Here is a 22,715-nt window from a genome sequence, read left to right as displayed (position 1 = left end):
GGATTAGGGTTGTAAATTGACATGACAGGGGCACAGACATTCTATAGATAGCAGCTGGACTCATATCAAATTAGACAAAACAAGGCCACTGGCATTAGAGGACAGACAGACACTTGAAACTAACCCTGAAAACTGCAGAAATCGTGAGCTTACTTGCTATTATAGCTTTTGGCGGTCGGGTCTTACCTGGGCTGAGTACTTGGCCCGGAGCCTGCCTGCTTCACAGCCCTTGTCACAAACCCGGATCTGCCTGGCTTGTTCTAGTTCCCTCTTCAGTCGTATCCGAGACTCATTGGCTTCCTTCATTTTCTTCTCATTCTCAGCTCTCAGACGTTCAATCTCTTTCCTTAAGTTGCGCTTCGCCTCTGTTGCTTCTCTCAGTTTCTCCTTCTTAGCCACTCTTAGGAACTCCAGCTCCTAGAATACAAAAGCAGTTAACTTGTGAGAACTGAGGAGCAGAGACTAAATTAGTGCAAGGAAACAGAACTGTAAAGGAAGCGATCCAAACTAAATTCCCACCTTCTGTTGGTTATGACCAAGAAGGCTCATGTCTAAACCTCATTCTGAACTTTGTACAAGCTTTCCTCCTTTAAATCAGCATGAGATCCTACGCGCAAGATACCCTGAATTCTTGGATAATAAAAAGCTATATGCTACAGCCACATTTTGCTTTGTCAAGCAAAATAGCTGTGACCATCTGTGACTGAATAAAGATGAAGTGCAGTTGGAAACAACTACTAGCAATGTGCTCTACACTAGCTCGAAGTTTCAAACAAACCAACTGTAATGCCTGCACTTTAATTGAAGATGCTGAAGATACACTACGTTACGATAAATGCAGTTTGTGAGTGCCCTTTGTGTACAGCAAAGCTGAACAAGAAAATTTACTACTTGCTGAAGAAATCAGTAAGCAGTTCCATTTTATCAAGCCCCCAAATACCCACTTAAGGCAAGTATGAGAAAAACCAAATTGTGTGTCTTCTTTCTAACTCTAGGCAATTTTGCTTTGCTATAGGTAACTGGTGTGTAGCCCTAAGTCTCTTGGCAACCAGCCAACGGACTGCTCTGTCACAACATCTGGAAAACGGCAGGCTAAAACCTTAAGCTAAATCGAAACCATGCTTTGCTCTGGAAATTGCCACTCCCACTGTCCAGGTTCTTAATAGGAGCTGGTACCTTGAAATCTCAAATCCAAGAGAGAGCCATTAACTGAAGTGATAATGATAAGGAACCTAAAGGTACAAAGGAAGAAACTCGTAAGTTTTTAAAAAGCTGGTTAAAAGACATGTTCATCATAAGCACAAAAATGTGGCTCACTAAAGGTCTGTCTCCTAAATGGTTAAATTAGAAACTAAAGTTCGATCCGCACCCCCCCCACCCACCCCCCCCAGAAGCAGCATTTCCTCTCTGTCAGAGTCGAACCCTCACAGCAACGTGTTTCTGTTAAGTAACACTGCAGTCGGGTCATGGGAAATTCACTCTTTTGACAATCTCACTTCCCAGCCAGGCCATTGTTAGCTCAGCCTTGCCTTTGGAAGCATGCACACATGTACTTTCTCTGCATGTGGAACTGGAAACCCACAGCTGCCCAAATGGAAAATGATGGCCAGATACCATATTCCCTCTCACTTTGACATGTTGCTTGATTTAATGCTTCAACACTCAATTCTGCTTCATCAACTACTTCATGTAATTCCTGCTTTACTTTAAGTACACACTGTGTATTTAGTTTAGATATTTAAAACAGCTTGAAATATACATTGCTTGTATATGTTTACTTTTACTTTTAAATACATAAAATAAAACACGTATTTACTGAAACACAAGAGAATGAAGTGATTTGCTCAAGGTGACAACGAACAAGCAGCTCAGTTGAAAAGACAGCTCTCAGCCTCCCTCCTCTGGGACCTGGGTCTGCAGCTAGTACATAACAAGCCATCTTCACCCGAGAGGTGTGCACACAGAAACTGGCTCGCTATACTGCAGCTCTTGCAGAAATTTGAGTTTGCAAACTTCTGGTAGAATTCTAATTGTCTACGCACCTAATACAATCTCTCTTTCACCTCCTCCTGCCTGCTAGTAGAATACTTGAATCTCCTACTGGGGTTTTGAGGATTGGGGTTTTCTGGTGTTTTTTTAAAACACAGCAGTCACATCGTACCCAAATCACATCTGTGAGCTACTGTCCTTTGTTTCATTCCCCAAAGAAACAAAACGCATTGTGCCAGCTAACAAGACTGCATACCTGCTTCTGGCCAACAGTACAAGTACTGGTTTTCTCTCTCCCATGCTAGATGAAACAAGGCCCTTATTTTACAGCTGGCACCCCAGATACATCTAATGGATTACACTTCTAGCTTGGTTACAGCTCCACATGCAATAATCAAAGCGGACATGCAAACCTTCTACATTGGCTCCATCTTCCATTTCCATGTACTGCTTTTGCCCCAGCTCAAATAAAAAAGTTCACCCGCCATTCTGCTCAGCCACTGTGATTCGCTAATGGCCAGTACGTCTCCGCATTCAGTGAAGCACGGCTAATGGAAAGCTTAACAAAGATCTGCAGTTCAGCTCTTCATCAGAGCTTCAGCAAGTGTCTCCGTGTCCCAGGAATACCCGCCCTCAGCTGGGCAACGGCAGGATTTATACAAATCTTTTAGAACTGCAGATAAAGCCTCCGTAAGGACAGAAACGTTTCTAGTTCAGTGAAATTAAAACAAAATAAACCGTGCTGGACTAGAAGATTTTTTTCAGTAATGAAAAGATGTTGATTTTGGTAACCATGGATTTACACCCTAAGGCAAAAACAGGTGGCAAGCTTAAAAATGTAGGAATGGTTCCTGCATACTTTGGTTTCCCAGCTGAATTTACAAACAGTACCCCAGTAAAGGCTGTTGCTATTTGGGAAAAATGAGGCAATTCTTTTTTACATGACACTACCTAATCGTTTCTACCTGGAAGAGTATTTGCAGACAGTGGTAAGAGAAAGCTATTTTTCAACATTACCTGATGTAGACTGCGTTTGGCTTGCAAGGCAGCATTTAGCTTCTCTTCCTGCTTCACTCTCATTTTAACAACTTCATGGAGGAATTTTTCTTTGGCTTCTTTTGTATCTAGGCCACTGTCCAGGGCCTGCCTTAGGTGCTCCAGCTCGGCTTCCAACCCACTGCTGTGAGAGTCAGGATGTGTTGCAACCTCATATGAACTGTTGACTGTGACTGGGGCTTGCATCCCAGGTGAGCTCATGTCCTTTGCAGAGCTGGATGAAGTAAAGGATGGGGAGGAGAGCGAGGATAAGGAGGAGGTGACTGAAAAATAGAAAAATCAAAAATTAACAAAAAACGTCTAAAACTAATATAACTCAAAATACGCTGAGGCCCTTTTCTACAGAGGAGATTCTTCCCTTTTTTTCATTGAATATTGAGTAAGAAAATACTCGTTTTATACTTTGATACTTGAAATGTGATGAAAATGCAAAGCTGATTGACTTAAGGGACCAACTTACAATTCGCTTGAATTGTGACTTTGGGATTTATGTCACAAACAGTGTTTTCTCCATGGGTGTGAAGAAACTGATTTCTTCAGGGAAACCTACATGATCCTGCTGTTTTCAGTGGGTAACATTTCTTCTTTTTACATAAACTGCATGCGCTGAGTAAAGACTGAACATAGGGCAGCAGCAGAATTATCTAAGTGACATTAATGAGGTGATACCAGTGTCTTCCTTCATCTTTTGCTGAGAGGCCCAATATCGGAATACTGTTTAAGAATGTACTAGCTCTTGATCTCTGCTTTAGGTATTCAGCTCCATGGATGTGGTAGTGAAACTGTGTGACCACATTCTTTGTCTGACACAAAATTCCACACTTGCATGTGTGTGCGCTCTGGAATTTTTACGGGCTATTTGTGTGTATCCCACAAAGGCTTTTATAGAAGGCTCTTGATCAGATAGCAAACCATCAGTTTTTATTTTAACACCACATACATTTTGTCCTCTGCACAACACTTGCCTGCTCTAATAAAAGACTCTAGGTTAGTGGACACCTGTGGTTCAGGTGCTTCTTTCTGTCAATGCACGTTCCTTTCCCAGCAAAACGCACCCCCAACTTATGTTCCGTTCTTGGTTTTCATTATTACTTAAGGCTGTATTTTTACATCCCCTTGAGGTATTAGGCTTCCAGAATTATATTTCTGTTCAACAACAGAAGTTGAACAGCTAACTCCTGTGGATTACTGAGGAAAATGGAGCACAAATAAAACAAAATAAAGGCAGATGTAACTGTCACTTACATTCTTCCCTGGTTTCTACTTCAATTTCTGCTTCCGATTCCTTATCCTCTTCAGTGGCAGTAACAGTGGCCGCAACAGTGGCTGCTGCTTCTGGGATAGCTGTGTTCTCTGCAGCAAGTTTTCTTTTCCGTGGCTGGACAGTGCTGCTCAGTGGCTCACTGCTCCGTGATACTACTGTGGCACAGGGGGGGTTGCTGACAATTTTCTGTTGGGCTGGAGGTGCAAGTGCCACATTGGGGGCCACAGCATTCTCAAAGCTTTTGTAGGAGTAAAAACTGTTTTAGAGGGGGAGGCAAAAGGAAGGAGAAAATAGTCATATTCTTGGCTTTAAAATGCTTCCCAATCCATGTGTTACACTGAAACTACAAGACACTTACTGGAATGACAGGGTAAGTTCCACTGATTTACACCAGCCTATATATTTATGTATATATTTGCTTTGAGTGTTTTGCACTCATTTAAACATGGAGATGATTTATACAGCTAATCTCCATCCAGTTCAGAAGGGATCATATTCGAAGTGCCACATATTCTAAAAGCACCAAAGAGATGAGATCTCCCAGAATCTGAAAATTATAATGATGTTTCGTCATGATCTTCATGCATTATTGTTTTACCTAACTGCACAGTTTTACTTCTGTCTATCCACAAATGTTTCGTAAACTTGGAAACAGCACTTCCTTAAGAAAGGCCACGGGAGTGCAAAAAGCATTTAATTTTTTGACACAGCGTGCATCTGAGTGCATGTATGTAAAACCACAGTTAAAAAACCCAACAAACCTATGTTAAATGACAGTAATATTGTTACGTCAAATACACAGAATTTTGCAAAAAACATAGCAAAGACTGTCTTTGCAACTTCAATTCAGTATCTACTACATGATGTATCTTTAGTCATGTATTAAAATATATTAAAATTTCTCCTGAACCTGTTGGAAGGTGGTTTTTTTCCCAAGACTTAAATCGGCCAAATTTCTCACAGGGATACCAAGGGCATACTTTTACACCAGTTTAGCCTTTCTCTCCGTACCTAGCTGAAACGTCTGTTTAAAAGCAAGGATATGCTGGTATGCTTTCTTTTCTTTTCCTTTTTTTTCCCTTAATCAATCCCCAACAGCTTCTAAGAAACTTGTTCATAAGGGCAGCAAAATACATTCTCTATAATGCTCCCTAAAAACACCTGGCCACTTTAGTCAAACTTTCCAAAGAAACCATTACCCTTAGGCAGAAATCTGGCATGAAGATTTTTCAGACTGAACAGTTCAAGTCTGGCAAAGGAATGTATAATTGCTCTGACACTTTCCGTTCTAACCGTGACACCAGCGGTCCCACCTATTAGAAGTGGTGACTCATTCTTGTACCAGTTTAATTATGTTCCTATCCAAGAGCAGAATCTGGCCTATAACATCAGCTTTCTGATGGGTCTTACAAGCTGAGGAGTCTTCCGCAGGCTCTCCTGCCCAGTGTGCTCTGCCATGACCCCCCAGGACCACTGGCCATCAAGAGGGAATGGGGTAGCCTGTGCAGCCTATTCACTCCTTCATCTTCCAATGGTACTGTCCATACAGGAGGTAGCACGCAGCTGTGTTGGCAACATGCTGAGTGGCCAGTGTTACAGAGCTGCTGCAGTCACCCATTGGCAGTTGCCTGGAAATAGCTGGCTGGTCCCTGACCACCTGCCCTAAGAGAATAACTCAATCTTCCTTTAAACAGTGAAGCTCAAGAACTTCTGATGACTGTACCCCAAAATGATCATAGGTTCATAGAAGCAGCCTTCATTTCAGACTTTTATGGCATGTTTCACCTAAGAAAACCTATTTAATGAATGCACAAAATATCAGTACTTTTTATTTCCCTTCTGCAAATTAAAACACTGCAGCTGCAAATGCTTTTTAATCTGATACTAGTGGACTGACTGACTGAATTACAAAGCCACCAGTTAACAGTGCAAGGGAACAAACATAAAGCAACTTGCTGTCAAATAAATCTCCACGGCTGTTAACCCCATTCTCCCTTCAGTTCATGTCTCCTTACCTGTCTCGGATCAATGTGGGAAGATGGGTTGAGAGCTCTTTCTCATTTGCTGATACAGCAGGGGACCAGGGCCGGAAAGCTGAGAGACGCTGACGGGGATGGACACAGCCAATACTCTGGGAAGGAGGGGAAAGAAAAGTAAGTAAATACAAACAATTTTTAAACTATAAATCACAATGGAGTGCTAGTGATGCTTTTCAGTACACATTCTGCTATCTCTAAAACTGCTCCCCTGCTGGCTAGGACCTACTTACTTAGCAGATTCCACTGGAAGAGGTGAACTGTACTAATGTAAAACCTCACACGTTTTTTCTTTGCCAATAAGTTATATGTAGATGGCAGAGACCACAAAAGGCTCCTGAGTCTTTCGGGATACTTGTACCTCAAAGGCATGAAGGATTTGCTTACTTCATTGTCACAATCAAGGTCAGTGAACACTGGAAGATGGCAAAGAAACTGGGAGGACTGTATAGCTCAATGTTTACTAGAAAAAGGATAGAAATGTTATTAATTTAGAAAACCTGGGCAAGTTCTTTCTCTCATTTTCTCTTCTGGTTTCAGTAGAGGGATGCCACATGCTAATTTGACCTCCCTTTTGATTAGAAAATATTCAGCAATCACCTTATTAGATGAACTGGATAAGGACCGTAACCAACTGGACTGTTTTTCCTTCTCAGTAGAAGCTGGAGATTGGGAAGCAGAGTCATCTATTTTGGGCTTTTTGGAAGCGGGAGGATCTGAAGGGACCTGAAACAAAGACAGGCAGGAAAAATCAAAGACAGAATTACTCATTTTGCAATCAGCTTAGAAACAGGTTATATAAGGCAAAAGCAAATTTTGTATTTAAAAGAAAGAAACACTGGGTTTTTTCCTGCGTTTTTAAACCTAAGGAAAAACAAAGGAGTGAAAACAAGGGACAGACACAAACTATGACATAATGCAGCTTCATTCCTTCATTTAAAATACTTCGATAAAGTGTAGATGGTGCAGGAGTGATAGGCAGTAATGTAAGTGAGACATTCACACCATGTTGCAGAGAACTATCTGCGTTTTATTATTTTTGTATGCAGAAAGGTAAGGTTTAATGTGGTTGCTGAACTGGAAAGATTATTTTAAACGAGAACAGAACAGACTTTGTTATTCTGTTTGCAGTGGTTGTTATGCCGATGACTTCACTACCCCACAGCTGCAGTGGATTCTGGGGGTGCTGCCAAGAGCTGCTTTGCCTTTTCCACAAGTGGCTCAGCTTGGCCCATAAATCATCCTCAAGCATAAGAAAGCCCTTTGGCAAGCAAAACCCCTTTCCTTCAACACTGTGAAGGAATAAAATTCCTATAGTCCCAGCGTGGCTTGCAAAAAAATTGGTAACTACTGGTTTAACTGGTGCAGTGGGGATACCAGCTTGAAGACTTGCCAGTACAAACACGTCTATCAGCAGGGAGGGAGAAGGTTCTGGACCTTATGCTGCCATCGTGACTAGAAATAATAAGAGAAATATACCACCTCAGTTTCTGTTCTTTTTTTTTTTTTCCTTTTCTTTTTGCAGTTCCGAACTCTCTACCTTTCCATATTCCCATTCAACCTGGTTCTAAGCAAGGTGGCAGAACCATGCTGCAATAACTAGTAATAGCTCATATTTGCGTTAAATGTTTTCATCCTTACACCTTACTGTGATTTTTGTGGGCAAACAAGTATTTACACAGGTGTGTCTGTAAAACACAGGCATGGCAACATTTGGAGAGCCTGAAATGCTTCAAAACCAGGTCTATTTGCCAGTGAAAGAAAGGATCTTCTTTGCCAATGTCTTGTGTTCTGAAAATCAGTCCCCTTCAAGGCATCTTGAATTGGGAACGCAGAGACTGCTTCTCCAAATGATTATTCACTCCTGAAAATTGTGATCTAAATGACTTTACCTGAAGAGTACATGAGGAACTGAAAGCAGTATCATTAAAACGCACTTCTCCAGACTCCCAACTGACTTCCAGGCAAACCCAACAGCTATGTAACTAGAGCAATGCCATCCCTTTTGCACACCTTAATTAGGAGGAAATTATGACCTCATGTCCATGAACAGTCTACTACTTTCATGGAAGCAGGGCAGTAGTGTGGATCTACGGCTCAAGCTGCTGACTAGCTAGCTAATACCAGTTCATCTGGCAGCACCCACCACTTGTACCGCTTCTACAGCCCAGTGTACATAGTAACATAATCAAACCAAGTCTGGAGGTTTTAGTAAAACATTCCCTGGCACTCTGGAGCTTGGAGCAGCTTTCCACATGTAGCAGATGAAGAAGAATGACATGGGTGTGTATATGTGTAACTCCAAGTACAAAATCAGCCCGTGCCAGTGCCAAATGCCAGCTTCAATGGATTTGCAGAGGATGCTTCGGTACAGCTTCAGGCGTCCCTATGGTTGACTCTTGTAGTGGCTATGGCATGGTCCCTCCCATCTAACTCAACTAAGAAAAGGCATTTCTAAATGCTTTTTGTAGAAAACGCAGGACAATGCATTGGAAAAGATTTGTTTTTGCTTTCAGAGATGCTGTCTGTGCAGAATTAGTGACAGCATTAGAAAGGTATTTGGCAAGTGACTACTGATCCCAACCCTATCCACTGGGGATGGTGAGCTGTGTGGGGAGGGGAACTTGGGGTGGAGGGTGGGGAGGAAGGGGGGCTTGGAATGAAAAAGGCAACAGGTGGCAAGACTCAGCATGGAAACCCGTTCCTCCCCCCGACCATCCACACTCTGCTGTCTGCAGAACATTCTGTTCAGGCAGGCGTGGAGACGGCCATCCTGGGCCCGGTACCCTCTCTGCCACAGCGCTCACACAGCCAGAGTGGGATCACTACCACGGGGCACGCGTGAAAACAAGCAGCTTTGGGAAAAGGAGAGCAAGCGTTAGGTTTTAGAAAGGTCTGAGGAGAGATATTTCAGTAGAATGATCTCATTTGCATTTTTAAAGAAATCATTTCTCATCTCCAGCTTTCTCCACTGTCCCCCTTCTTTCCCCTTTAAATCAAGGCTGACACCTACGATCAGGAGGGCTCTGAACACAAAACATTTCAGCAGACCTGGGAAATGATGCTTAACCTTTTGTTGCCAGGAGCCATTATTGATCTGAAAACATGGCTGCTGCTAGAAAAAAACCCCGCAGTAAACAAGGTGTGTGCATGGGGGGAAATTGGCTTGCCTTCCCCACAAAGAGATGGAAATGGGGTGAAAAAAGGGGGAGAGAAAAACAGGTGCTAAATGGGGTGTGTGGATTTTTCTAACTTCAAGTCATCTCCCACCACAGGACTCTTCAGTATTCCTAACGAACTAGTGTGTCTAAACCAGTAAAGCACTTCAGCTGGACTTAAAAGGGGACTGCTGCCAACATAATTTTTGAACTGCTGTGATGACCTCCGCCAGTTTTCTTTCCATCCACTATTCCATTTTGTTTACACAGATCATCTGCTGGTTGAGGCAGGAATTGCCTCTCAGTACATGCTTAGAAAAACCCACCATGCATTTAGGTTCCATTTTAACACTGTAAAAATGTAGTTGTTCTGGTAGTTTCCCACCTGATCTATGAAATACTGAAACACTACATGTTGCTGTTAATCAAGAAATGTAGCTTCAGCTCTGAAACTCAAGAAACAGAAGGCTTCTGACTACAACTTGTAGTCATTTGATTAAATTTTTGCTCTTGTATTTTTCTATCTGCTTGGACATCCCACTGAAAATACTTTTGTCCCCCTCCACAGAAATACTGTGGCTGTGTCATAAACTCCTCAAAAATTCCACCTATGAATACCCAAAGCAGGTCAGTAATGTACTGTACTGCACTTCTCTTGTTTTGTGCAGCCTTCTGATGCTGAAAGAGGCAGAAGCAAATTTGCTCACAACTATAGGAAGATACTTAGATGCGGAACAAGACTAGATACTGAACACAAAATCATCTTCTCTTCGTATGATTCACCGATTACATCCCACTCTAGGACAGATTCCAGGCAACAATATACCCCACTCTGACACTTCCAACCCAGCCACAGCAGCCAGCAAACCTTGCTATTGGCTCAAATATGGATGATTTTATTTCATTTTCTCTCTTTGCCAAATAATGAAACATACAAAGTTGCAAAAGAAATACTGAAAATCTGATGGGTTTTGCCATCTTCATAAATGACTTACGAAAAACCTGAACCCCAACCCTCGAAGACTGAAATAAGTATTTCCTTATTTCCTATTCAGTTTTTCTTCCATTGCAGGCAACGTAATAATTTCTTGTCAAATGGGCTTTGCTCTGGGCAAAGTGATTTGCTAAAGTATACATTTTCTCCAATCCACAAATGTAAGAAACTTCATGATACAAAGTGGGCCCAGAAATGCTATGTGAAACATTTACTTAAGCTTTTCGACTGTTGTTTTCTGAGGCAATTGATTCTTGAGGAAAAACAGATACAGAAAGATTTATAAAGTTACTAAAAAAAGATTTTAAAAGTACATTCCAAAGGGAAGTTTGGGCACGTGAACTTTAATGTCAGCCATTTTAAGGCAAACTGAAATTAAGCAGCCCAATTTGGCCTCTAGCCAACCACGGCCACATTTGACATGTCAGATCAAATTGTCTACTTCAATTAAGTATTACAGCAACAAACCATGAGACCAGTAGAAAGAATTTTTGACCTTCTACTTCTCAAAAAGACAAGCTTTCCCCAGTGCTCAGTACCATGAACAGAACCAGCAGACCAAGCAGTACCAGGTCAGCATGATACCCGAACGTTACTTTTCGTTGCAACATAGAATGGAAAATGAACCCAGAAAAAATTCTTAAATTTTAAGATTTGGGAGCGCTCACAGATACGATTCTTGGTGCCTGAGGATCTACCAAAATACATTTCCTGAAGTATTTCACTTTCTTTTCCCTACCTTATTTCTAACACTATGTAACTGGGCTTTTGTTCTCTCCTCATTCTTTGCTTTGTTGCACCACACAATGACTGCTGTATCTTTACGACACTCTGTGATGTGAGCAGCTATCCACTAGGGGATAAGCTAAGACCACTACAAACAGGACAGCACTCCCTTTTGGAAGGACAGAACACTAGTACAGGCCAAATCCTGCAAAATGGTAAAGTCAATGGAACTGCAACCAGTTTTATACAATTGACAGTCTAAACCTACATAAAGGTGTGTATTGCCAAATGCGTGCACTTCCATCTTGTGTAAAAAACCAACCAGCACTATTGAACAGAGCTAAAACTCAGTGCAACCCCATGTTCACAAAAGACCAAGGACCCTGTTAAAATCCTGCAAACTTCAGTTTGCTCTTTGTCAACCCAGGTTTTACTATGTTGCTCAGCTAATGTGTAGTGATGCATGTGGTAGTGAAAAATGGGCTTCTTTTGCCTTGTTAAGAATGGAAAACATTTGGTGAAAGGAGTTCAAAATATTTAAGAGGTCTCCTTGCCTGTGGAACTTTTAGCTTAGAAATGTACCTTCAGAAAAGCAGCCCATGCTCCAAATTCTGATCTATCCTCTGCCGAGAAAACCTCCCCATAACTGGGTCTAAGTCTGGCATCAAATTCCAAAACCTAATTGAAAACACAGACCTCTGTTAAAACGGGGTAACGGCGTATGTTTATCTGTGTTTGTAACCTTTCCCAGGCTAGGTGTGAATGCATTTCCACTATGTGTGGTGAAGGATATGAGTGAAAGAATAAAAACTCCAAGCTTCTCTGCTCTTCAAATTCAGCGATGCAGTGCCAGCCTGGTGCTGTAGCGGCTACTGCAGCTTTGAGAACATCTGACAGGCTGGGAGCAGGTGCAGTGACCCACACTGCGTGGGGCTACTGATTCATCTCTGCGTAGCAGACTGTTCTTCAGCAGCTAGACAGTTAAAGGGACAGAGCATGCTCTGTGCAGATACTTTGATGAGGCTGGGGAATCCGTCCCTTGGCCCAGTCCACTCCTTTTAAAGATGGATTGGAAATGCTGATACCGTACCAGCAGAAATCATGGCATCCTATGTGGCATCTTTAGAAATGAAAGATTTAATGTCCCCAAAAGCTATCAAGCTACCCCAACACACAGACATCTGTATTTCAGTCTCTTAAAAGAATTAATTGGGAAAATACTGGGCGGCTGGAGAATTCAATTTCATATTCCTAACTCAGGTGTAAATCAGAAACGTCTCCATTGAAAACTCTGCAGCTAGAAAAGCATGTATAACCGGAGTAGGCAAAATAAAAAAAAAAAGGGCTGTAAATCTATAGATAGCATACTATCATTTTGTTCAAGCTGCTGCTTCTGCTGCTAGTTCATGCAAAGAGCTGAGGTCAGTTATACCATGAGAAAGGGTGGGGCTTCCTGTCTCATCTGATACCCCGTCTGGGTGTGAAAATTAAGCAGCTTTCTTATTAGGGGCACAAACCACAAAACCAGACACCGGTCTGATATAAGCATAGAGAAACCCCAGAGAGAGACTACTTGGGCCCAAAACGTGTCAGACATCAGAAGTTAAAAATACACTGAAAGAGCAAAAAGCTGATAGTGAGCACATTTTACCACTAGCATCAAATGCCCATGTTCAGTGCTAAAGCTGCAATCCAGGCTGTGCTGCAGTAGTACAGCACCACGGGCTCAACTGGTCTGCACTTGAGGTTCACTTAGGGTCCACTGGGTGAGCGGGGTCTTCCCAATAACTTAGTGAGCCTTTGATTAAAAATTATCTGGTTGTTATTTAATATGTTTTTCCTGTTAAAAACTATCATCTGACCATCTCAGCTCACATTTACTCATTTAATCCAAGGGAATCTGGAATTTATGCAAACACCTAAACCAGCAACTGTCCTACAGAGAGCGGTAAAGGTGCAAGACCCGGCTGGTGATGAACACATCTGCACCACAGGCCATGGAAATTCTGAAAGACTAGCCTAACACCTGTTCTCAATAAAACTTCCCTCCTTAGGTAAGCTGGGTAGGAAAGATGATTCTGTAGAGGACACAGGGGTGAAACACACAAACAAAAAAGGGCTTGTGACTCCAGGTTTTGCTACTGATTGATTTATAAGATCCTAAGCAAATAAATTTCCACTACTCTCCCCTAGGAAACTAACACTAATTCTGTTCTACTTCAAAAGATGTGTCAAGAATAAAACCCTCTGACACTACAGATATACCAGTAAAAACGTTACAAAAGTGCCTGAAGATTTTCACCTATTTCAATTTATGGATACCAAAAGTTTTCCAGAGCAGTGAAGAGCCATCTCTAGCAAATTCATGCCAGCCAGCAACAGGCTTGTTTTTCTTAGCTACTTTATACAGACCCATCCGTTAGGTCCTTGCTCGGTTACAAGGAATGGACTGGACAGGTACACATCTTATTGGGAAAACTCAGCATCAGTTTAACATACTCAGGGAAGTCAAGGACCAAGTGGGAGTTTAGTCAACAATCTTTCTCACCCTTCTGAGGTCTTCCTCTATGTCAGAACTTAGGTAGGACGGATGGCATTTTCAAAAGCTCGTAAGCTGTACCAGAGCAAAAGCACATTAAAAACCAGGAGGAGTCATGCTACTGAGATGCCCTATTTATTCTCCAGGTTTTGCCAAGCTTATTTTACCAACACTAGCTTGCTCGTAAGAATAAACTTATCCAATAGCCAAAAAAACCCTATACGCAATGAAAAAAATGGATTGGAACTACCTTTCCAGGCAACTGCACTGCATTCAGTTATGGCATCTGCAAATGAAGCATATGAGAATGCTGCTAGTGCTTCTTATTTGACTTGGCAACTTAGCTGCTAACCATTACTGGGACAAAGCTTTTAATATTCTATTAACGTTTCCTTGCAGAAAAGGTACTACAAAAAGTGAAATGTTGGGAGTCGAAGCACAGCAAGGGAACAAAAAATTGTGGAGATTATTATTCTCATTACCTGCACAACTATTCAATAAAATAAACTAAGTATGAGAAGCTCTGGAAGCATCTATCTATAGGAATTTATGGCTTTTCTTACTCAGTGATGAAAAGCAAATCTAAGCAACTACCCCAATCTGTATTTCATGCTACTAGTAATGCCTGAAGAGCCCTAGGAAAGTCTCAAGAAAATATTTGCATAGACCGTTGCTGAGAAATCAGAGTATATGAGTTCTGTTCCTACTCCATGAAGAGTGCATTGAGTAATACAAGTGGGAACTGAAAAACAGAACTTTTAGGTTCTACTCTAAATGGCTTTACTTGTTCACTTGTGTGACCGTGGACCAGTTACTTAAACTCAGCTGACCTGTAGATATAAAATGGGTAGTATCACTTACCCATTTTTAAAGGGTGCTATGAGGTTTATCTTCTACTTTTACTTGGAAGAAAAGGATGCAAAGTCTTATTTTAAGCACAATGAAGTCATGGCACTGTGTAGTAACTCCTCCTCTAGTAGTACCCATGTAATTTTTTTCTTCAGAGCCCTAAGACTGGTTCAGGCTCCTGCTGGCACAATGATGGTATTATGTTGCACAGCCTCGTAAAATGGCATTTCAGAAGAAATGTACCTTTACCAGTGACAAGTATTCAAAGCTACTTCTGGAGGTTACCGAGACCACAGTTCCTGAACTTGGGAACTGAACTTAGAATTCTCCACAGGGTGCTGTTATGAACCGCAGGCTTGAGTCTATCTAAGAACAGGCTGAACCACATGAGAACGGAGTGCGCTCTGTGCTCCTCTGGTTGTCTTAAGACTTCTTTCAGATTTCTACTTAAACTCCAACTAAAAAAATGCAAAATGAGAGGTATCTTCAATGTGGGAAGAAGGGCCCTTTATCTGCATCCTTTAAGCCTTCACAAGCACGTCAACTGTCAATGGATAGAACACTTGCTTCCTAAAGCCCCTTTGTGACGTGGTCCAGAAATGATTAATAAGGTATTAGAGGTCTTTATAAGGACTGCACTTTCACATGGATTAAAAAAATAAATATATTCAACTACAGATTGAAAGCAATGAAGGGTTGTCTCGATAATAAAAAAAGCTAAAAATAATGCTGCTCTACGGAGCTGTAAGAAGATTTACTGCTTGTCTACTGTACACATTTAAAAGAGAAAAAAACTATCACATTGCAGTGTCAGTTCTAGGGAGTGTATGTAGCATTTGTTTTATTTTTCTTTTTTACGATTTTGGTTTCATTGGGCAAGAGTCCAGACTTTCCATCTTCCCGTTTTTCACTGCTCTGGTAGAAGCATAAGTACTCATTTTACCCTGTCATTTTGGGACGTGTGATTACGGGAAGTATTTGCTTTCTATTCTTGCCTTCACAGCACACATGCTGGCTGCCAGTGTGTCCCCCAAGTCTGACCTGTGGGGAATCTTCACAAACCACAGTTGAGAGCGCTTCGGAGAGCGCCTGTTATGCACAGGCATAAAAAGGAGCTGTGAAAGAAAACCTCACTGGAACTAACCTGCTCTCCCTTCCTACTGATGAGCCTACAAGGACTCACTTTGTCTCTTCCTGAGAGGCTATCTTCTGGTTGTACAAAGGCTTGATTTTACTTCACCCATAGCAATGTAAATGCAACTTCCCAGCTAGTCTAAAAGAATGCTATGTAAAGGGGTAATGTCTTAGTCATATGGTAGTACAGGAAGTTCATCTTGAAAATTGGAAACTGAGTTTTTCCTTACACCTGTGCAAAAATCTTTAATTTCTATGGAATCACATCCAAAATTTACCACAGAAGAAGTGAAAAGGGACTGAACTATTTTATTTCAGACACTATCTCAGTGTAAAGCAAATTTCTACAGCCTACCCTTTGATGAATTAATTTTGAAAGACAAATTTAAATTATTTTCTAGAACACTCTACATAGCCCCTGGCATAAGTCATCATCCATTTTCAAAGTTTCTGGGCTAGCATAAAAGAAAGAAAACTTTCCTTTTATTCTTTTAGTACGAAAATTAGGCCAGATGACATCTGATGTTTGCACTTATCCTAAGGAGCAAACAGTAAGGCATTTCTAGTAAGTTGTGGTATAGCAAAACCAGCAACAACCTCCCAGGTAAACCCCAGATTCAGAAACCTGATTTTGAAATGGAGGGAGGAGATGCAAATAATCTCACCACTTTTCTATTTCACACAGATTGGTAAGCCTTCTGGGATTCTTCTGGGCCAGTGGAGACTTTACTGCAACTTGCTAACTTTCTCCTGGGTTCAGTATTAGTGAAGCTTGGTTAGCATGAAGATGCAGCTAGTGCTACCTGGAAACTTGCATTGAGAAAAAAATGCTCAGCCGGTTCAATTAGCTGTTTAATCTCCAATCTCAACAATTACTCTTTTATTTCACTGTTCTGTTTGTAAATCTATCGTATAAAACTACTCTTTGATACAGATCTGATCCTATAAATCCTTAAAACTCTCCAAATCTTCTACAAACATTGACTTTTTAATAGCCATTCTTCTAGTCTCAAAATTCTATGAATCTTTAGTAGTTGCTCAACAAAATCAGTATTTCCCATTCACAGTGATTCTGCTTCTCCGATTCTTCTAGTTGAAATCCCTCTGCTGTGGGCAAGCATAAGAAGCACAAAACCATCGTAGTATGATACCCACTGCACAGATGGGAAAACTGAAATAAGCCAGAAACAAAGTAAAAGCCATGCATAAATCTGGCTGTCAGCTATCTCAATGTCAGTATTAAATCCCTCAAATAGAGTATCCCCCTTATTTTTTTTATTTTTCTTTTAAAGAAACATCTGAAAAGATAGCTGATTATTTGTTACATGATGTACTTGCTTTTTGGCTCTTGGCTGATGCAACTGGAAGCCTCTTTTCCATTGGCTAAGAGTCTGTTTTGCCCTTCCAGTGGAAACTAAAAGTTACAGCTTGAAAAGAATTCCCTGCCCTGTTTAAAAAAAAACAAAACGAAAAAGTTCAACTCACACTTCCCACTGGTTGAGTAGAGCCAGTGATCGAGACCAGTATAAACCAGGTCAGAGGGGCTAAGAAGAAAGAATGGCCCCTTTTCCTTTGGTCGTTTTTATTGGCAACAGTTGCCTGAGAACTCTCTGATGCCCTGTCAATATGAAGGGAAGGAGAGTGCAACTGACTGAGGAAAACAAATGAAGCAGGCATTATGTGCCTGCACACACACGTGCATGGGTGTTCCAGGAAAACAGAAAGCAGGTTTGGCAGTTGGAAGCAACGAAGGGCTCGGCTCCTGTTGTAACTGAAGCTGAGGGAAGTTATGCCATCAGATTCATCAAGGAAAATCAAAATTTCTTCTATGAACAGATTTGCTTTGCCCAATCTTTGCTGAATTGTTTGTGGGGTCACGGTTCTGGTAATTAAAAAGCTGTTTGCGGTCAAAATTTTCTCCTCACATTTTCTTTGAAATGAAACCAGGCTCTCTTGCTGTAACTGCACTTAAGTTCCAGCTTCAAACTCTCTCCAAGGCATCAGTTCCTGTATTGTGGAGACACGTCCACTCTGCCAGCCAAGAATCTCATTTTAGTTTCAAATGTTACATAAAAGGACAAGTATCCCCCTTGTGATTTCCACTAGTATCAGCTCTCTACCAGGCATGGTGTTCTTCCCCAAGTACCAACTAATGCATAATGAACTTCAGCAGCCAGACAGTTTACGAAGTCAGGAAAGGGGAGAGGGGGCTCTAAATTGATGGAACACAGATGGGCTTTTGGTGCTCTTTTGTCACACTCTCCTGCAGTACCTGGGCAGGCAGCTGCCAAGCTCTTGACTGCCCTGATTTGGGTTCTTCCCCAACTCCTCTTGTGCCTGCAGAGCTCCCTAGGGCACAGAATCTGCCCTGGATTCAATAGGGTGATGCAACTATAAAGCTACCAGCACCCTACCTTTTTTTTTTTTTTAATTACAAGGACAGGCATTTGTTAATGGAGACCTTTTTGCTCTTCAGAACTTCTTCCTCTTGGGTTCATCTGACTTTCATCTCTCTTACTTTGGCATCTTTCCCAAGCACAAGCCATACTCACAAGTTTTATGACTATTAGGGTGACATATTATTTTACCACTACAGTTACAAAGTCCCACCCTCCTAGAATCTGTGTCTTCACAGCACATCTATGACAACATATTCGGTTTCTCCCAGACAAGTCCAAGAACTGTGCATATCTGAAGCCATGACACCTTCAGTGCAGTTAACAATCGCAATGGTGAGCTGTCAGGGCAACTGTCTCCCACCTATAGTCTTCTGTGCCAAAACTTCATTAGGCACCTTGATGTTAATCCAAAACCCTACCACTCTTACAGCAGTGCACATCAGGCAAAAATATGATCAAGATCATATGGATCAACTTCATGGATAGTTACCAGATCTATGGCTTCTTGAATAATTTTGTATATTTAGTTGACTGTGCAATTTTTAAGACAAAGCTCAAAGGTCTGTGCTTAGTTTTAAATCAGAGTAATTATGGCAGGAAAAGAAAATAGTATATAAAATAGCAAAGTTGATAAGCAGTGTATATTTAACAATCTCTCACAATTCAGTTGAAAAATAAGGCCTTCAGTCCTCGCCCCACCCTTCCTCTCAACACCTAATCTGACATTTGTGGCAGGTTGGTTTTCTTTCAAGACCTTTTCCAAAAGCCTGGCACATGTGTGTAAGCATGTGACACTGAGGGGTGAGGGCGATAGAACAGAGTCTTTGGTCAGCCTAAACCAGGGACAACAGTCTAAGGACACCATGATGAATTACTTCAAAGTCTGCAGAGCCAGTGGAGCATAGCAAATACAACCCCACTTGTCTGTGCTGTGATCCATACTTACCTGAATTTATTTATAGGGCTCTTTCTGACAACCTGCTCGGCATCCCCACCCATACTTAATGAAAATGCATTTTATCAGCAGATCTAGTTTGGTTGTAGTATCATTTTGGTAATCAACAATACACTAGAATAAATACTCTATGAAACAATTGGGATCCTCAAGGCTGCAAGAAAGGCAGCACTGCCCTAGAGCTGTGGTACATTTATTTTTCACTTGTGCTTAATTTACTTGAGATGACTACAAGAGAGCTTGAGGCTATTCTGGAAGATACGGCCTATGTGTCTCATGACAGGACTGGGAGCCAGGCTCTTTGCTTTGAAGCCCAGGTACAACAAGGTATAGGGAAACAATTGCAATTAGCTCAAATATACTCACAGTCACTGACTGAATACAATGCATCACCAGTGAGTCTGAATTTTCTGTTCTAACCAATGGACAATGCAGTTTTTAAACCCAAGACTGCTTTAAATATGTATCAGTGAAAGTATACTGTCAATACATTGATCGTGGATTAATAGTTACAAATCCTATTAAGGTTAAAAGAGAGTGCAATGGAAAACCCCTAGTCCCAGTGAAACAAAACGGTGCAAGGCCTCAGTTATCTATCCCGTTCTAGTGGAAACTACCACCTTGAGCCTTTTTATCAAAAGATGACTACATTTTTGGCTGAAGGAGAAGAGTAGTAACCATATAGTTAAGGATATTTTAGGTGCCAATAGCTTTAAGCAAGATACTGAGCAAATGTAATCGCATTAAAAGGAACTTGTTCTTCCTTCCTATCTTTTCAGTCAAGGCAGGCCATTTCTGTAAGAACACACTTTTTGAGGAGTAACTTCTCACTATCCATATATAGAAGACAGGAAAAACCTAAATTCTTTGCTTACAAAATGTTTTCAAAGCTACAGACAGGCAGATGCTTCCTTAAGCACCCGACAACTAATGTGCTCTACAATTCTAAGCAAGTCACAAGAAGCTCTCTACTTTAAGTAAGTTATTACTTCTGAAACCTTCCCAGAGCTCCAAGGATAAAGGCAGACAACCAATTACAGCCTTAGACTTTCAAAGCTTATTTTGCTGCCTTTAGAAATAAGCATCACATGCTCTTTCCACCAGATGCTGAGTTAAGGGCGGGGGATGTGGGAGGTGGCTTAAGAGGGGAGGGAGGGAGGAGGAGGAGGAATGAAGGAGAGGAGAGGGCCCTTTAGTTTACTCCTTCTGGCAAACCCATGCAGCAAATCAGTCCTCCTCTGTCAGAAAGGGTTTGCTTTGGAAGAACCTTTTACATTCCAGTGAGTGACTTGCCTAAATAGAACTAATTTTAGCTAGGACATTTACCATGCAGGAGTGATACACTTAGAAGAGGACTTTTGTCCTTCAAAAGGGCTAGTAACATTGAGAAAAGAGAAACATTTGCAACAGTTACAAAAAAAATTAAAATAACTGAGCAAAATATTACCCCCTACACTGGGACGATCAACATGAACACCAATACTAAAGAAGAAGCCTTTAGCAAATTGTCTCATTCAATATAAAAAAATTTGACAAAAAGCCCACCCATTTTTTCTTTTTTTCCAACGTAAACTCACTTTTTGTCTACAGGTAAGAGATCTAAGAGGAAACGCCCACAGAACGTATATGAAAATGTACAGAGAGAGTTACACAACATATTTCAAAAAAAACTATTTTGTGTAACATCAAATGAGGCAGCAAAGGATAATTTGAAGGGAAAACTGGAAGGAGAATGGGATGGACAGGAGGGGGAAATCTGGGACACTAGAAGCCTTTCAGTTCTTGTGTAACGTGATAGATTTTAAGCCTTTAGGGAGAGAACTGGCTAAGCAATATTACAGTGCAGCGTGACTGCGCAGCCACATGGGTTGTCTCTGCTACAACTCTATTAATAGGAGAGAAGATTAGAGAGGTTTTACTATATACAGTCTGTATCTACCAATGTAATTCCTGCTTTCTCTCCCCGCTGCATTTCTTCTCATTGCCACAGAGACTCCTAGGGACATTTGAATGTGAACATCACCCCAAAAGGGCCCACTGGAGCAAACTGCCACACAAGACTGGACCTTACTCAGTTGAGTATCCCCCTTGAGGTACTTGCTGGCCCCAGTTCAGCCTTCATACCTGACAAAGCATTCAAACTTTTGTTTACATCTATTCAAAATTAATAGGCTTTAAACACAGATTTAACTTTTAGTACATAAGTGAATTGCAGAATTTAGGCCTCAGTTGGTGTATGTATAATGAGTTATGTTTGTCGTGCCCAAATAATAAATATGAACACCCACCGGGCATGACATGTACTGGTTTTTTGCTCTTACTTCTCACTTTCTTGTTACAATGTGAGTTCTATTCCACATCCCCATTCTGTGTGTGTAATGTGCCTGACCCCTATAAAGATGGCCAAATAAATATCTGGTGACCTCACAAGTATGAAAATAAGCTTATTTGAAAGAAAAATTATATCTTCAGGGGGTTTGGCAGTAACTTTCAATTATTTTTAATTGCCTGGAAAATTAAAGTAAGAAAATAGTGTGGTATAAATGGTAGGGCACATTATTAAGCCGTTTTCATAATATCTTAGCCATAAGCTTAATAGACAAAAAGGGGTTTTTTTAAGCCTCGGTCATCTGTTCAATATGAATGGACTGTCTGTTCCCATACTTCCTCAAGGGGTAACTGAACTGAAATATTCATTGATAGAAACCAGATTCAGTTTGACCTGGTAGGCAACGAGAACTCTACAGAACCTTCAAAATTTGGGTTTAATTAGAAACCACCATGGAGTCTGGACTGCAGCCTGAGATCAGAAATACAAAGAAAGGAGTTGAGAGAAAGTCTGGAGCTATAAACGCCAACTTCCCTTCCCCCACTTTCCTTTTCTTAAACCATGGGATGGATTTTTTTCTTCTTATTGTCAACACAACTGACTTACAAACTGCAAAGTAAGCAAGATTTCCAGTCTAAGCCTGCCTTTCTTTCTTCTCGTGGAGTTATGGTATCACAACACTGACGCTGCATCAAATGCATCATGGGAATCAACACAGAATTGAAATTCAGCCCTGGTACCGTGATGACTTCAAAGTCTCATATTTTATTTTCTTGTTTTGTCTGAAACTTTGAAGCCTCAAAACCAGTTGTGAGTTGAACTTCTCTAATGAAGTCTATAATGCAGTGATTGAAACACACAAGACTTCAAGAAGTATTTATGTTAAAAACCATCATGAGCAGCCTAGCCAAAATGAAGCAAGCAAAACCTTACATAAGCATAGGTTTGTCGCCTTCCATATTCTGGGAAGAGAACTGTGCTGTATTTTTGCCAAAGCTGTGGTATAAATTAGCAGTAAGTGCCTGACCCAAAAGTCTTGGGTCAAGTAAAAGACTGAATCAGGCCCTCACTCCATGAAAGCAAACACCATACCGTCAGTATGAGCAGAAGGAAGAAGATCAGACTTGTGCGAAGGGAACATAACTGCTCAGTAACACAAACAGCTTCACAGGGTCTGCATTTCAATGTGGTTTTCATACATCCAGTATGCAACAAATTTAAAAAAAAAAGTATCAGAGAAAGAGATGGCGTGTATCCATCTAGAACAGGGACAGGAAATCTCTGTCT

General features: G+C 41.1%; 1 protein-coding gene across 2 annotated transcripts in view; it reads right to left on the bottom strand.

Moving 5' to 3' along the window:
• The window catches only part of SKI (SKI proto-oncogene), a 122,401-nt gene that overhangs the window by 8,542 nt on the left and 91,144 nt on the right, over positions 1 to 22,715 (bottom strand). For both annotated transcript variants that reach the window (XM_076355867.1, XM_076355868.1), the window contains 5 exons: positions 6,946 to 7,071; positions 6,325 to 6,440; positions 4,291 to 4,565; positions 3,007 to 3,308; positions 187 to 417 (listed from right to left, as the gene is read on the bottom strand). In XM_076355867.1, the coding sequence (XP_076211982.1) occupies positions 187 to 417; positions 3,007 to 3,308; positions 4,291 to 4,565; positions 6,325 to 6,440; positions 6,946 to 7,071 (1,050 nt within the window). The remainder of the gene's footprint in view (positions 1 to 186; positions 418 to 3,006; positions 3,309 to 4,290; positions 4,566 to 6,324; positions 6,441 to 6,945; positions 7,072 to 22,715) is intronic.

The sequence above is a fragment of the Aptenodytes patagonicus genome, chromosome 19, assembly GCF_965638725.1.
Source record: "Aptenodytes patagonicus chromosome 19, bAptPat1.pri.cur, whole genome shotgun sequence".
Lineage (NCBI taxonomy): Eukaryota > Metazoa > Chordata > Aves > Sphenisciformes > Spheniscidae > Aptenodytes > Aptenodytes patagonicus.
Note: the sequence above shows the minus strand (reverse complement) of the source record. Positions and strands in the feature narration are given on the sequence as shown.